This window comes from Heptranchias perlo, chromosome 10 (assembly GCF_035084215.1).
Source record: "Heptranchias perlo isolate sHepPer1 chromosome 10, sHepPer1.hap1, whole genome shotgun sequence".
NCBI lineage: Eukaryota > Metazoa > Chordata > Chondrichthyes > Hexanchiformes > Hexanchidae > Heptranchias > Heptranchias perlo.
The window spans coordinates 78,941,122-78,955,652 of NC_090334.1; the positions used below are offsets into that span (position 1 = coordinate 78,941,122).

A 14,531-nucleotide genomic window follows, 5' to 3' on the forward strand; every position below is an offset into this window, starting at 1 on the left:
CCGAAAGCTTGTGATTTTCAAATAAAACAGATGGACTATAACCTGGTGTTGTAAGATTCCTTACATTTGCCAAGGAAGATAGGAACAGGGACTATAAGATTCAGAGAGCCAGCAACCATGAAGAAGGATGCTGTAGGCACTTGGCAGATGGTGCAGTAATTTAAGGCAGACTGAAAATACAGCTGAAATATAAAGTAAGGTTGGATGGGGAGAGGAGGGAAATGGTTCCCAGGATTGAAATGGACTGGGCACATAGCACCACTGTCTGCAATCTTTAAAAGCAAGAGGCGTAAAGCAAAGGCGAATGTGATTTTAAGATGAAAATTAACAGGATTATTTATGAAAAGGTATAGGCTACACAAAAATTTGAATTTAAGGAAAAAAACTCTGAAAATTTGGTTTCCTTTTATTATCACTGTAAGCTTCTCAGCTTTCAGTCACAGGTTGAACACATCAAGAACACATCTCTACAATAGCTGCAAAGAATCATATTGTATGGGAGTGATGCATCTAGTACTGTTATTTACTTACACAAGGGCTGCCTTATGGAAGTATTAAACCATGTTCTCCCTCATACATTCACCAAACTGGATTTTCATTTAAAAACGAATTGGTATAGAAGTGTAAATAGTAACAAATTCTATTATTAGATTTTTTTATTTCTTAAACTAATCGACATCCCATGGCGATGCAGACAGGTACTCAAGACCAATTTGAATATTTTAAATCAAGCAGAGTTAGAAGATATGGGATTATGGAACCAATTTGGGGGAGGGAGAGAGTGGGAGGGGGAAGCGGCAGGGGTAGATGCACAGGGAGAAAGGGAGGAGGAGGAGGAGGGAAAGAAAGAGGAAAGGGAGGAAGATGAGGGAGGGGTTTGGGAGAGAGGTTGGGGGCAGAGGGGAGGGAGAATAGAAGAGGTGTGGAAGGGCTCAGGAGTGAGCGCTGATCACTGGGAAATCCTCTCAGTGCGTGGGGTGGGGGCTGCCAATTCAGCTGAGAGGAAGGAGCTTGAGTAGGAAATACAGTTGGGGGAGGGTGTTTCCAGTAGGATAGCGGCAGTCTTTGAAGGGGAACTGCGCACAGTTGGGAAGAAGGGATTGGCAGCCAGGTGATCTGCAATAAGAAACGTAGCCAGCGGGGAGGAGCGGAGCCTGGTATGGGAGATGCAGCCCAGAGGTGGATGAATGGGAATTTAAGCCAGCGGGGTGAGGGGAGATTGAATGGATAACATCTTGGGAAATGGGGAACAGGGAAGTAGAGGGCCAAAACAGGAAGAGATGGGGAAGGCGTGGTTGAGAGGGGGGTAGAGGGAGCGGCAGGGTTAAGAGTAGGGTGGAGGGGGTGGAGGGGAGCAAGAGGCACATGGAGGGGAGAAGAAAGTGGCAAGAGGGAATTTGACAGCTGGGAATGGGAATAGTCTGTTTTGCCCTCAGGAAGCAGGTACTTGAGTCAGTTTTGATCTTGATGGTGTTGGTAGGGGTGCTGGCGAGCAGTTTTGGCCTTGGCATGGAGGGTTGGTGGGGGGGTCGGTATATGTTTCCCTCCTCAGCTTGGGGTGGGGGGGCAGTGGCCATTGGATAATATCATCCTCAGCCCTTCAAAAGCTGGAAAAAAAGAATGAAGTTGCATTTATATAGCGCCTTTCACACCCCCAGGATCTTCCAAAGTACTTTACAACCAATGAATTACTTTTGAAGTGCTGCCTCTGTTGCAAATGTGGATAACAAGGTCCCACAGACAGCAATAACATAAATAATCAGATCATCAGTTTTGCGAGTATTGGTTGAGGAATATATGTTGGCCAGGACACCGGGAGAAGTCATCTGTTCTTCAAATACTGCCATGGAATCTTTTACATCCACCTGAGGAGGCAGATGGGACCTTGATTTAATATCTCATCTGAAAGATGGACCCCCTCAGATGCTGGAAATGATGGCATGCATTTATACTGCCGTAGTCTCCATGGGTACTGGCGAAACCCGTACTTACCTAAAGCATCCCTGTTAAATGCAGCGTTATAGCCTCAATGCAGCATTATTGGCACTTGTGATTCTCAAGCTAGTAGACCACTGTTGCTCGTTTACCATCAGATGACTTCCACCAAGTTTACAGCAATACAATACGGCTGCTATTGGAAGCCCAAGTGCACTTAGAGAGAATTCTTTAATGCCAGACTGCTAAGCCACATATTACTGTTATAGCATACCTGGTCATGATAAATATCATGCAGTTTTACAATGTTAGGGTGCCCTTCACACAGTTTCAGAGCTGCTATCTCCCTTTGAGTGTTTGCTTCCATTCTGTATGGAGGAATAAAAAAGTAAGATTTTTAACATTTGTTGAACAGAATGGAATACAGGCCAGTGATCAAACAGAGACACTTATAGTTCCAGTTTTTAAAAAATCAACTTGATATTGTACGGTAAGGCAGAATGCCCACCAATCTGCACCAACCACTGTGTAAAGAAATGTGTTAACCCCCATCCTACCGGGATGCTCAGCCCTGTTCAATTTCATGGTTCCAGTTATTATAATTATTCTGAGAGTCCCATTACTCCTTGATGAGAAAAAAAATGAACTCAAAGGAACAAATGGTTAAAATGTCAAGTACAATTTATAGTTCATTTTCAAATCTATGGGTACCACTAGGTTTTGTACAACACTCAACTACTGGCACTTTACAAAGATAATCACTCTGGTCATTGAACTATATTCAACCTTCTATAACATCTGTTTTGTGAACTTCTGTGTGGCACCTGTGCTGAGTGAGAGTATAGCAGAGGCTGGTGGGACAAGAGAATAATAGGAAATTGCTTTAAGGCTTGCTGATGGCAGTGGCTGACAGCAGTGATGCTATAATGTGATAAGAGGAAGGAAATGAATTCAATGGATTTTTTTTGGCGATTCTAATAAATGGAGAGTGAAGTGGTAAAGTGATGGCTCAGTGTACATACTTAATCCATTCTGGAATATTCATCAGCTCCAGAACTAGCCGCGCCTCTAGTCAAGCTGTTCCAGTACAGCTACAACACTGGCATTTACCCGACAATGTGGAAAATTGCCCAGGTATGTCCTGTCCACAAAAAGCAGGGCAAATCCAAACCGGCCAATTACCGCCCCATCAGTCTACTCTCAATCATCAGCAAAGTGATAGAAGGTGTCGTTGACAGTGCTTTCAAGCGGCACTTACTCACCAATAACCTGCTCACCGATGCTCAATTTGGGTTCCGCCAGGACCACTTGGCTCCAGACCTCATTACAGCCTTGGTCCAAACATGGACAAAAGAGCTGAATTCCAGAGGTGAGGTGAGAATGACTGCCCTTGACATCAAGGCAGCATTTGACCAAGTGTGGCATCAAGGAGCTCTAGTAAAATTAAAGTCAATGGGAATCAGGGGGAAAACTTTCCAGTGGCTGGAGTCATACCTAACACAAAGGAAGATGGTAGTGGTTGTTGGAGGCCAATCATCTCAGCCCCAGGACATTGCTGCAGGAGTTCTTCAGGGCAGTGTCCTAGGCCCAACCATCTTCAACTGCTTCATCAATGACCTTCCCTCCATCATAAGGTCAGAAATGGGGATGTTCGCTGATGATTGCACAGTGTTCAGTTCCATTCGCAAACCCTCAAATAATGAAAATGTCCGTGCCCGCACGCAGCAAGACCTGGACAACATCCAGGCTTGGGCTGATAATGGCAAGTAACATTCGCACCAGACAAGTGCCAGGCAATAACCATCTCCAACAAGAGAGTCTAACCACCTCCCCTTGACATTCAAAGGCATTACCATCGCCAAATCCCCCACCATCAACTTCCTGGGGGTCACCATTGACCAGAAACTTAACTGGACCAGCCATATAAATACTGTGGCTACAAAAGCAGGTCAAAGGCTGAGTATTCTGCGGCGAGTGACTCACCTCCTGACTCCCCAAAGCCTTTCCACCATCTACAAGGCACAAGTCAGGAGTGTGATGGAATACTCTCTACTTGCTTGGATAAGTGCAGCTCCAACAGCACTCAAGAAGCTCAACACCATCCAGGACAAAGCAGCCCACTTGATTGGCACCCCATCCACCACCCTAAACATTCACTCCCTTCACCACCAGCGCACTGAGGCTGCAGTGTTTACCATCCACAGGATGCACTGCAGCAACTCGCCAAGGCTTCTTCAACAGCATCTCACGTTCCCCTCCGAGTCACACACCATCCCGACTTGGAAATATGTCGTCGTTCCTTCATCGCCGCTGGGTCAAAATCCTGGAATTCCCTACCTAACAGCAATGTGGGAGAATCTTCACTGCACGGACAGCAGCGGTTCAAAAACGTGGCTCACCACCACCTTCTCAAGGGCAATTAGGGATGGGCAATAAATGCAGGCCTCACCAGCGACGCCCACATCCCAACGAATAAAAAAATGTTTTATAATCTTTAGAGTTCAGTGAACTTTTAGAGAATAAAAGGTATAAATAACATGTCAAGTACACAGGTCTCAAATTAGGAATTCTCAAACAGTATTTCAGGTATTCTGCAAGAGTATTGGCAAATGTTTATCATCTCTATTTCCAACAATGCCCGAGAGCCCGAGCAGTATATTCCCACTCCTGCAAGCTGACAGAATTTTTCTGAAGTTAAAGAGAATGAGTAAGAACCTTCATAAGAAAATGTTGGAAGAAGTGATAAGGAATTAATATTCTTGAGTTGGCTTTGTTTCAATAACAAGCGCCTATTTTAGGTTTCAACAAAATGTCTAAAATATGGTGTAAATTTCCAAATGGAAATTTGCACTGCCACTGCCTCTTAAGTAATTGTTATTAACTCACATGAGGGTGGTGTTATACGAACATATGAATTAAGAGCAGGAGTAGGCCATTCCGCCCCTCGAGCCTGCTCTGCCATTTGATAAGATCATGGCTGATCTGTGACCTCAACCTATTTTCCCGTCAAATGTAAGGAGTCATACAACACCAGGTTATAGTCCAACAGCTTTATTTGAAATCACAAGCTTTTGGAGCTTTGCTCCTTCGTCGGAGCTTTGCTCCTCCCACTCACCTGATGAAGGAGCAAAGCTCCGAAAGCTTGTGATTTCAAATAAAGCTGTTGGACTATAACCTGGTGTTGTACGACTCCTTACAATTGTCCACCCCAGTCCATCACCGGTATCTCCACATCATATTTTCCCGTCTACCTACTATAACCTTTGACTCCCTTGTTAATCAGGAATTGATCTAACTCAGCCTTAAAAATATTCAATGACCCTGCCTCCACCGCTCTCTGGGGGAGTTCCACAGACTCACGAACCTCAGAGAAAAAATTTCCCCTCATCTCCATCTTAAATGGGAGACTCTTTATTTTTAAACTATGGCCCCTAGTTCTAGTCTCTCCCACAAGCGGAGACATCCTCTCAGCATCTACCCCTTCTAGTCCCCTCAGGATCTTATATATTTCAATAAGATCACCTCTCATTCTTTAAACTCCAGTGTATACAGGCCCAACTTGTCCAACCTTTCCTCATAAGATAACCCCTTCATCCCAGGAATCAGTCGAGTGAATCTTCTCTGAACCGCCTCCAAAGCAATTATGGCCTTCTTAAATAAGGAGACAAAAACTGCACACAGTATTCTAGATGTGGTCTCACCAATGCCCTGTACAACTGTAGCAAAACATCTCTACTTTTATATTCCATTCTCCTAGCAATAAATGACAACATTCCATTTGCCTTCCTAATCTCTTGCTGTGCCTGCATACTAACTTTTTGTGATTCTTGTACGAGGACACCCAGATCCCTCTGTACCTCAGAGTTCTGCAATCTCTCTCCATTTAAATAATATACTGCTTTTCTATTCCTCCTGCCAAAGTGGACAAGTTCACATTTTCCCATATTATACTCCATCTGCCAAATTTTTGCCCACTCACTTTTTTTTAATTCGTTCTTGGCGTCGCTGGCAAGGCCAGCATTTATTTCCCATCCCTAATTGCCCTTGAGAAGGTGGTGGTGAGCCACCTTCTTGAACCGCTGCAGTCTGTGCGATGAAGGTTCTTCCACAGTGTTGTTAGGAAGGGAGTTCCAGGATTTTGACCCAGTGACGATGAAGGAACGCCGATATATTTCCAAGTCGGGATGGTGTGTGACTTGGAGTGGAACGTGCAGGTGGTGTTGTTCCCATGTGCTTGCTGCCCTTGTCCTTCTAGATGGTGGAGGTCGTGGGTTTGGGAGGTACTGTCGAAGAAGCCTTGGCGAGTTGCTGCAGTGCATCCTAATGATGGTACACACTGCAGCCACAGTGCGCCGGTGATGAAGGGAGTGAATGTTTAGGGTGGTTGATGGGGTGCCAATCAAGCAGGCTACTTTGTCCTGGATGGTGTCGAGCTTAACCTATCTATATCCCTTTGCAGACTCCTCAAGTCTTCTTCACAATTTACTTTCCTACCTACCTTTGTGTTATGAGAATAAGGGACAAATAAAGCCAATTCAATACCCTGTTCTAATTACATATAATTACACAAATATATTTTAACATTCATCCTGCCCATAGAGCTTTGAATAGAAGACAGCACAGATTTAATAAAGTCGATGAAGGAACTGCGATATATTTCCAAGTCAGGTTGGCGTGTGACTTGGAGGGTGGTGCAGGTGGTGTTGTTCCCATGTGCCTGCTCCCCTTGTTCTCCTAGGTAGTGCAGCTAGAGTATTGTGTCCAATTCTGGGCACTCTACTTTAGAAAGGATGTCAAGGTCTTGGAGACGGTGCAGAGGAAATTTACCAGAATGGTATCAGGGCTAAGGGAATTCAGTTATGTGGAGAGACGAGAGAAGTTGGGATTGTTCTCCTTAGAGCAAAGAAGGTCGGAGAGATTTAATAGAGGTGTTCAAAATTATGAGGGGTTTTGATAGATAGGGAGAAATTGTTTCCACTAGCAGGAGGGTTGGTAGTGGAAACAATTTCTCTACCAATTACAAAAACCAAAATAGGAGATGAGGAGAAATTTTTTTTACTCAGCATGTTGTTATGATCTGGATTGCACTGCCTGAAAGGGTGGTGGAAGTAGATTCAACTTTCAAAAAGGAAGTGGATATTTACTTAAAAAGGAAACATTTGCAGGGCTACGGGGAAAGAGCAGGGGTATGGGACTACTTGGATAGTTCTTTCAAATAGCCAGCACAGGCAGAATGGGCCGAATGGCCTCCTTCTGCGCTGTATGATTCTACGATTTCTGCCACCCCCAGCGCGATGCTATCATCAAACACATATTCCGTATTCACTGGTCACGATGTGGTCTCTACATAGGGGAGACCAAACGCAGATTAGGTGATCAAGACCTCCATTCAGTCCGCAAGCAAGACGCTGAGCTTCTGGTCGCTTGCCATTTTAATTCTCCGTCCCACTCCCACTCTGACCTCTTTGTCCTCTGCCTCCTACACTATTCCAATGAAGCTCAATGGAAGCTCGAGGAACAGCAGCTCATCTTTCAATTAGGCACTTTACAACCTTCCGGACTCAATACAGAATTCAACAACTTCAGATCATAACCACTGCTCCCATTTTTTTTTGGACAGCTGGTGCTGGCAATAGCTCTGCTGTTGCCATTTACAGCTCCTCTGGTCCCATCTTTTGTTTCTTTACTTGTCCCATTACCACCCTCCTTGCCTTGCACCATCATCCCTTTTGTCATTTAATCACTCCTGCCCTCCACCCTATCACAGACCTTCCATTTTATTCTTTCATCTATCTCCCCCCCCCACCCACTGCCTTTCCCTGGCTCTGTACTTGCTTATAAACTGTTAAATCTCTAATTTCTTCCAGTTCTGATGAAAGGTCATCGACCTGAAACAGTTAACCCTCTTTCTCTCTCCGCAGATGCTGCCTAACTGTCCTGCCACTTCCAGTATTTTCTGTTTTTATTTCAGATTTCCAGCATCCACAGTATTTTACTTTTGTTACAGTAAGTCTAATATTTGGTCACGTTTTGCTATTTTGAGTTTTTGACTGTAATCAGTAACATTTTTGCTCTGGATAAACAGCAAACAAAATTGTGAGAACTAATTTCACTAGGGCCTAAAATCCTGGATTAGGTCTAATCGTACATTTAAAAAAAAATTAACCTTCATGGTTTGGCATTACCTTTTGCTGACAATTTTCACAGCAAACTCCTGGCCAGTTTTCTTATTACAGCACCTCCTACAGATAGAGAAACTTCCTTCTCCAAGTGGACTGTCTTTTAGATCCAGATCATAGTGCTGATAAAATGGAGAATCCTATGTGGGGGAGGTGGGGTGAAAGAGGAGGAATTCAAAAATTGTGTTAACTTAATTTTGAAAATAGGTACATTTAAAACAGAATGCATAATAAACTGGAGGTATCCAGTGTTATCACCTCAATTGTATTGCTAAAAGTCTTGAAAAAACAAAACTGATGGCTAAGTTCAGTTCATTTCAACGCTTCATTAAAATTGTCACATATAATAAACTCACAAACACAAGCTACAGTGTCATACTTAGCATAAGAACATAAGAAATAGGGGCAGGAGTAGGCCATATGGCCCCTCGAGCCCGCCCCGTCATTCAATAAGATCACGGCTGATCTTCTATCTCAACTCCACTTTCCCGCCCTAGTCCCAAATCCCTTGATTCCCTTACTGTCCAAAAATCTATCGATCTCAGTCTTGAATATACTCAACGACTGAGCATCCACAGCCCTCTGGGGTAGAGAATTCCAAAGATTCACAGCCCACTGTGAAGAAATTTTTCCTCATCTCGATTCTAAATGGCCAACTCCTTACCTTGAGGCAATGACCCCTAGTTCTAGACTTAACATGATAAGTACCTTCATCATAGCACTGCGTGCGATGGCAGTACTACCAGGACGATCCACTCCCATATGAAGCTGAATGGGATCAGTCATCACAGCATTACGTTTGAAGAGGATGGAAGGAGCAATGAAAGAATATCCCTGTGTGACGAAACAAAGAGAAATCTTTACTCTGAATGTTATGTTTACATATAGAAATTTACAGCCTGTAAGGAGGCCATTCGGCTCATCATGTCTTTGCTGGCTTTTTGCTAAGAGCAATAGAAAACTTAACCCACTGCCCTGCTCCTTCCCCATGGCCTTATATCTTCCTTGACTTCAGATGTTTATCCACTCTTCTCTTATAAGACGCAATGATCTCTGCTCAACCACTCCCTCCGGCAAAGCATTCCATGCTCCAACAACCCTCTGCACAAAGAAATATCTCCTACTCTCCTTTTCACTGCCTTAGTGACAATCGGGGAACCAACCAGGGAACAGGCCATTTTGGATCTGGTAATGGGTAACAAAATAGGATGAATTAATGATCTCAAAGTAAAGGATCCCTTGGGAAGCAGTGATCATAACATGATAGAATTTCACATCCAGTTTGAGAGCGAGGATCTTGGGTCTGAAACTATTGTATTAAACTTAAATAAGGGCAATTATAAAGGAATGAGGGCGGAATTGGCTAAAGTGGACTGGGTAAACAGATTAGATGGTATGATGGTGGATAAGCAGTGGCAAACATTTAAAAAGATATTTTAGGACTTGCAACAAAAATATATCCCTGTGAGGAGGAAAGACTCCACAAAAAGGGTGAACCAACCATGACTAACTAAGGAAGTCAAGGATGGTATCAGGTTAAAAGAAAAAGCATACAACATGGCAAAGATTACTGGTAAGCCCGAAGATTGGGAAAACTTTAAAAACCAGCAAAGGATGACTAAAAGAATAATAAAGAGGGAGAAAATAAATTATGAGAGTAAACTAGCAAGAAATATAAAAACTGACAGTAAAAGCTTCTATAAGTATATAAAAAGGAAGAGGGTAGCTAAAGTAAACATTGGTCCCTTGGAGGATGAGACGGGGGAAATAATAATGGAAAACAAGGAAATGGCAGAGGAATTGAACAGATATTTTGTATCTGTCTTCACAGTAGAAGACACTAATAACATACCAATAATAGTAGAAAATCAAGGGGCAAAGGAACTAAAAACAATCACTATTACTAGAAAAAAAGTACTAAGTAAACTAATGGGTCTAAAGGCTGACAAGTCCCCTGGACCTGATAGCTTGCATCCGAGGGTCTTAAAGGAAGTGGCTACAGATAGTGGATGAATTGGTTGTAATCTTCCAGAATTCACTAGATTCTGGAAAGGTCCCAGCGGATTGGAAAACTGCAAACATAACACCCCTATTCAAGAAGGGAGTGAGTCAGAAAGCAGGTAACTATAGACCAGTTAGCCTAACATCTGTCATTGGGAAAATGCTAGAATCCATTATTAAGGAAGTAGTAGCAGGACATTTGGAGACTCCTAATACAATCAAGGAGAGTCAACATGGTTTTATGAAGGGGAAATCATGTCTGACAAATTTATTAGCGTTCTTTGAGGAAGTAACAGGCAGGGTTGATAAAGGGGAACCAATGGATGCAGTATATTTGGATTTCCAAAAGGCATTCGATAAGGTGCCACATAAAAGATTACTGCACAAGATAAGAGCTCATGGTGTTGGGGGTAATATACTGGCATGGACAGAGGTTTGGCTAACTAATAGAAAACAAAGAGTTGGGATAAAAGGGTCATTTTCAAAATGGCAATCTGTAACTCGTGGGGTGCCACAGGGATCAGAGCTGGGGCCTCAACTATTTACAACATATATCAATGACTTGGATGAAGGAACGGAGTGTCTTGTGGCCAAATTTGCTGATGATACAAAGCTAGCTGGAAAAGCAAGTTGCGATGAGGACACAAAGTGTTTGCAGAGGGATAGTGACAGGTTAAGCGAATGGGCAAAAATTTGGCAGATGTAATATAATGTGGGAAAATATGAAGTCATCCACTTTGGGAGGAAAAATAAAAAAGCGAATTATTATTTGAATGGAGAAATACTACAAAATGCTGTAGTACAGAGGGATCTGGGTGTCCTCGTACATGAAACACAAAAAGTCAACATACAGGTGCAGCAGGTAATCCGGAAGGCAAACGGAATATTGGCCTTTATTTCTAGGGGGATGGAGTATAAAAGCAGGGAGGTCATGCTACAACTGTACAGGTTGCTGGTGAGACCACACCTGGAGTACTGCGTACAGTTCTGGTGCCCTTATTTAAGGAAGGACATACTTGCATTGGAGGCAGTTCAGAGAAGGTGCACTGGGTTGATTCCGGGTATGGAAGGGTTGCCTTACGAGGAAAGATTGAACAGGTTGGATCTATACTCATTGGAGTTTAGAAGAATGAGAGGAGATCTTATTGAAACATACAAGATTCTGAGGGGACTCGATAGGGTGGATGTTGAGAGGATGTTACCCCTCATGGGGGAATCTAAAACTAGGGGGAATAGTCTCAGAATAAGGTGTCGCCCGTTTAAGACGGAAATGAGGAGGAATTTCTTCTCCCAGACGGTCGTGCATCTTTGGAATTCTTTACCCCAAAAAGCTGTGGAGGCTGAGTCATTGAATACATTCAAGGCTGAGTTAGACAAATTTTTGATCAGCAAGGGAGTCAAAGGATATGGGGAAAAGGCGGGCAAGTGGAGTTGAGGTAAAAATCAGATCAGCCATGATCTCATTGAATGGCGGAGCAGGCTCGAGGGGCCGAATGGCCTACTCCTGCTCCTATCTCTTATGGTCTTGTGGGTTGGATGGGTGAGTGAGAAGAGAATTATCTTCATTTACAACGGCCACTAAGTCGAAGTGTCCGGCGCCCAAAGGTCATATTGTGATCACCGTATAATAACCAATATGCATTCTGTTGTGTATAGGACGTAGGTGCCTATTCATTAGCATCTTTTCTTATTGCCTCAAGGCTGCTACTGACCATCTGGTGACTGAAGTTCGTTCATACTACTTGTAACATCTGACGGGCTGATTAACCATTTAGCAAAACGTTGTGGATTAAACTTTAATCTTTGAAGTTGGATAAAAGAACGGTTTTGAAGGAGGAAAGTCAAATGTTCTCCAAAGAATCTAATTTAAAAGCTTCGACATTGTTTCAACAATACTGACCTGAAAGATCCTATCGGAGTTCTGAGGCAATGCTGCAGGCGAGTATGTAGGATCCATTTCCGTAAACTCTTCAGCAAAATTGCTAACGTCGAGCTCATCCCTGATAACTGGTTTAAATGGAGCTTCGATGTTTTTGGCACATAACTCATCCCAGTTTATTTTCTGCCAATATCAAAAGCATAACAAAAGAGGTTACTAACAACGAGCACCAACAACTTGCATTTAAAGAGCACCTTTAGCATAGTAAAATGTCCTGAACATAGAAATAAAATGTGACAAATCTATCTGCTCATGCGTTAGTTATGATTAATAACTGCAATTTCCGATATCTGAAACAGTCACACAATACGCTCCACCATAATACATTAAAAAAGCAATAGTTCATTCTTGGGATATGGGCATGGCCAACAAGGCCAGCAATTATTGCTTATCCCTAGTTGCCCTTGAGAAAGTGGTGGTGCGCTGCCTTCTTGAAACACTGCAGTCCCGTGTGGTGAAGGTAATCCCAGTGCTAGTTAGGTAGGGAGTTCAAGGATTTTGACTCAGCGCCGATGAGGAACAGCGATATATGCCCAAGTCGAGATGGTGTGTGACTTGGAGGGGAACTTGGAGGTGATGGTGTTCCCATGGACCTGTTGCCCTTGCCCTTCTAGGTGGTGATGGTCGTGGGTTTGAGAGGAGCTGTCGAAGAAACCTTGGTGAGTTGCTGCAGTGCATCCTGTGGATAGTACACACTGCAGCCACGGTACGCCAGTGGTGGAGGAAGTGAATGTTTACGGTGATGGATGGGGTGTCTGAGAACAATATGGTTCTACAGGTACCAGTCGCCCAAGTGGCTGTTCCTTAAGTGTAAGGCTTGTTGGTGTCTGTCAGCAGATTATTTCACTGCAGGAGACATCATAGTTGTGACCAATTCTATCATTGCCACACCTCGATGCTTGCACACTTACAGCAGGGGTTGCTGGATGGTGATTCGGAAAGGGAACTCTGGCTAACCTGGGCCACTGAGGTCAATTAGTGCCCCTTCTAACGAGGCACAGATGAGAGAAATCAAACATGGCAGCTAGAATTTGAAAAGATTAATTCTGGATTGCAGGATCAACCTCTGTATCTCTCTTGCACACAGCAGAGATGAAGAGCAGAAAAATCCACTGCAGAATTATTATGGCTATATTAACTGTCACAGCTGGCATTTATTTTTCTAGTCTAACACTTAGTGGAGGGTACGATCTACTGATGATTTTCTACTATAAGTATTTTAAAATTGATGTGGACTCAGATTTGAAGTTAAACCGAGATTCAGCCTGCCCTCAGGTAGATGTAAAAGATCCCATGACATTATTCGAAGAAGAGCAAGGGAGTTCTCCTGGTGTCCTGATCAATATTTATCCCATAACCAACATCACTAAAAAAAAATTATCTGGACATCACCTCATTGGAACATTTCCTACATTTTAACAGTGTAGCAGCACTACACTTGCCCATAGCACTTGTGTTAGGGGATGGTCGGGGGTGGAAATTAGCCAGGGGCACTGCTCTTCATTGCTCTCCAGTGACTCCTATTAAAATTGTACAAAAGGTCATGGTTTTAAGCCCCACTCAAGAGACTTGAGCACATCATCTGTGCAGGCACTTCACAGCTGTACTGAGGGAGAGCTGCATTGTTCAAGGTGCTGCCTTTCAGAAGAGATATTAAACTGAGGCCCCATCCACCTCATTAGGTGGATGCAAAGGAGCCCACGGCACTATTCCAAGAGCAGGAGGGTTCTCCCAGTGTCCTAACCAATATTTACCCCCAAGTGACATCTTCATCAACAGATTAACTGGTCATTTATCACATTGCTGTTTGAGGCACTTTGCTACGCACAAATTGGCTGTCATGTTTGCCTACAAAACAACAGTGACTATACTTTAAAAATGCAATTCATTAGCTGTGAAGCACTTTGAGCCAACCTGAGGATGTAAAAGGCACTAAATAAATGCAAAGTTTTTTTCTTCATTTCTATAGCAAATAACTGCTGTAACCCAGCAGTACACCCAAATTCTACTGCCTAGTAGCCTCAGTCCAGAAATTATAAGCAGGTAAACATCTGTTTCAATTCACAGGAGCAGGAAGCATTAACCTGCATTTAAATTAAAATTTTCAGCAGTCAACAAATGAATCATTTATTTGATAAGATAACGCAGTGTACTCAGGATTTCTGCAACTCAGATTTAGTTGCCAACAGCTGTTGAGGCTCTATGTTCTGTAACCTTTCAAAAATAATGTAATTTCCTGATTTCAGTAGCAATTTCTAAAGTACCTTGTCTATAATCAGCACCGTTACGTTTAACTCGGAACGGTAGCAGAGCTAGGTTTGGCCGATTTGGGGAGAGGGTCGAATTCAAGATCTGATGAACTTGGCAGGAAAAGGACAGAACTGGGAACTGGGGAATTACCTAGTTCGAAGGCCGAGACGGAAACCGCACAGACTTGCCGACCGAAACCAGGGACCGAAGACGGGTGACAAAGTTTC

General features: G+C 43.3%; 1 protein-coding gene across 1 annotated transcript in view; it reads right to left on the reverse strand.

Annotated features, from left to right (window-relative positions):
- LOC137326717 (ribosomal protein S6 kinase alpha-5) overlaps positions 1–14,531 on the reverse strand; it is a 218,586-nt gene that overhangs the window by 23,214 nt on the left and 180,841 nt on the right. Inside the window, exons 9-12 of the mRNA XM_067992069.1 lie at positions 12,016–12,177; positions 8,823–8,948; positions 8,121–8,254; positions 2,210–2,303 (exon numbers count right to left, since the gene is read on the reverse strand). Coding sequence (XP_067848170.1) covers positions 2,210–2,303; positions 8,121–8,254; positions 8,823–8,948; positions 12,016–12,177 — 516 coding nt within the window. The remainder of the gene's footprint in view (positions 1–2,209; positions 2,304–8,120; positions 8,255–8,822; positions 8,949–12,015; positions 12,178–14,531) is intronic.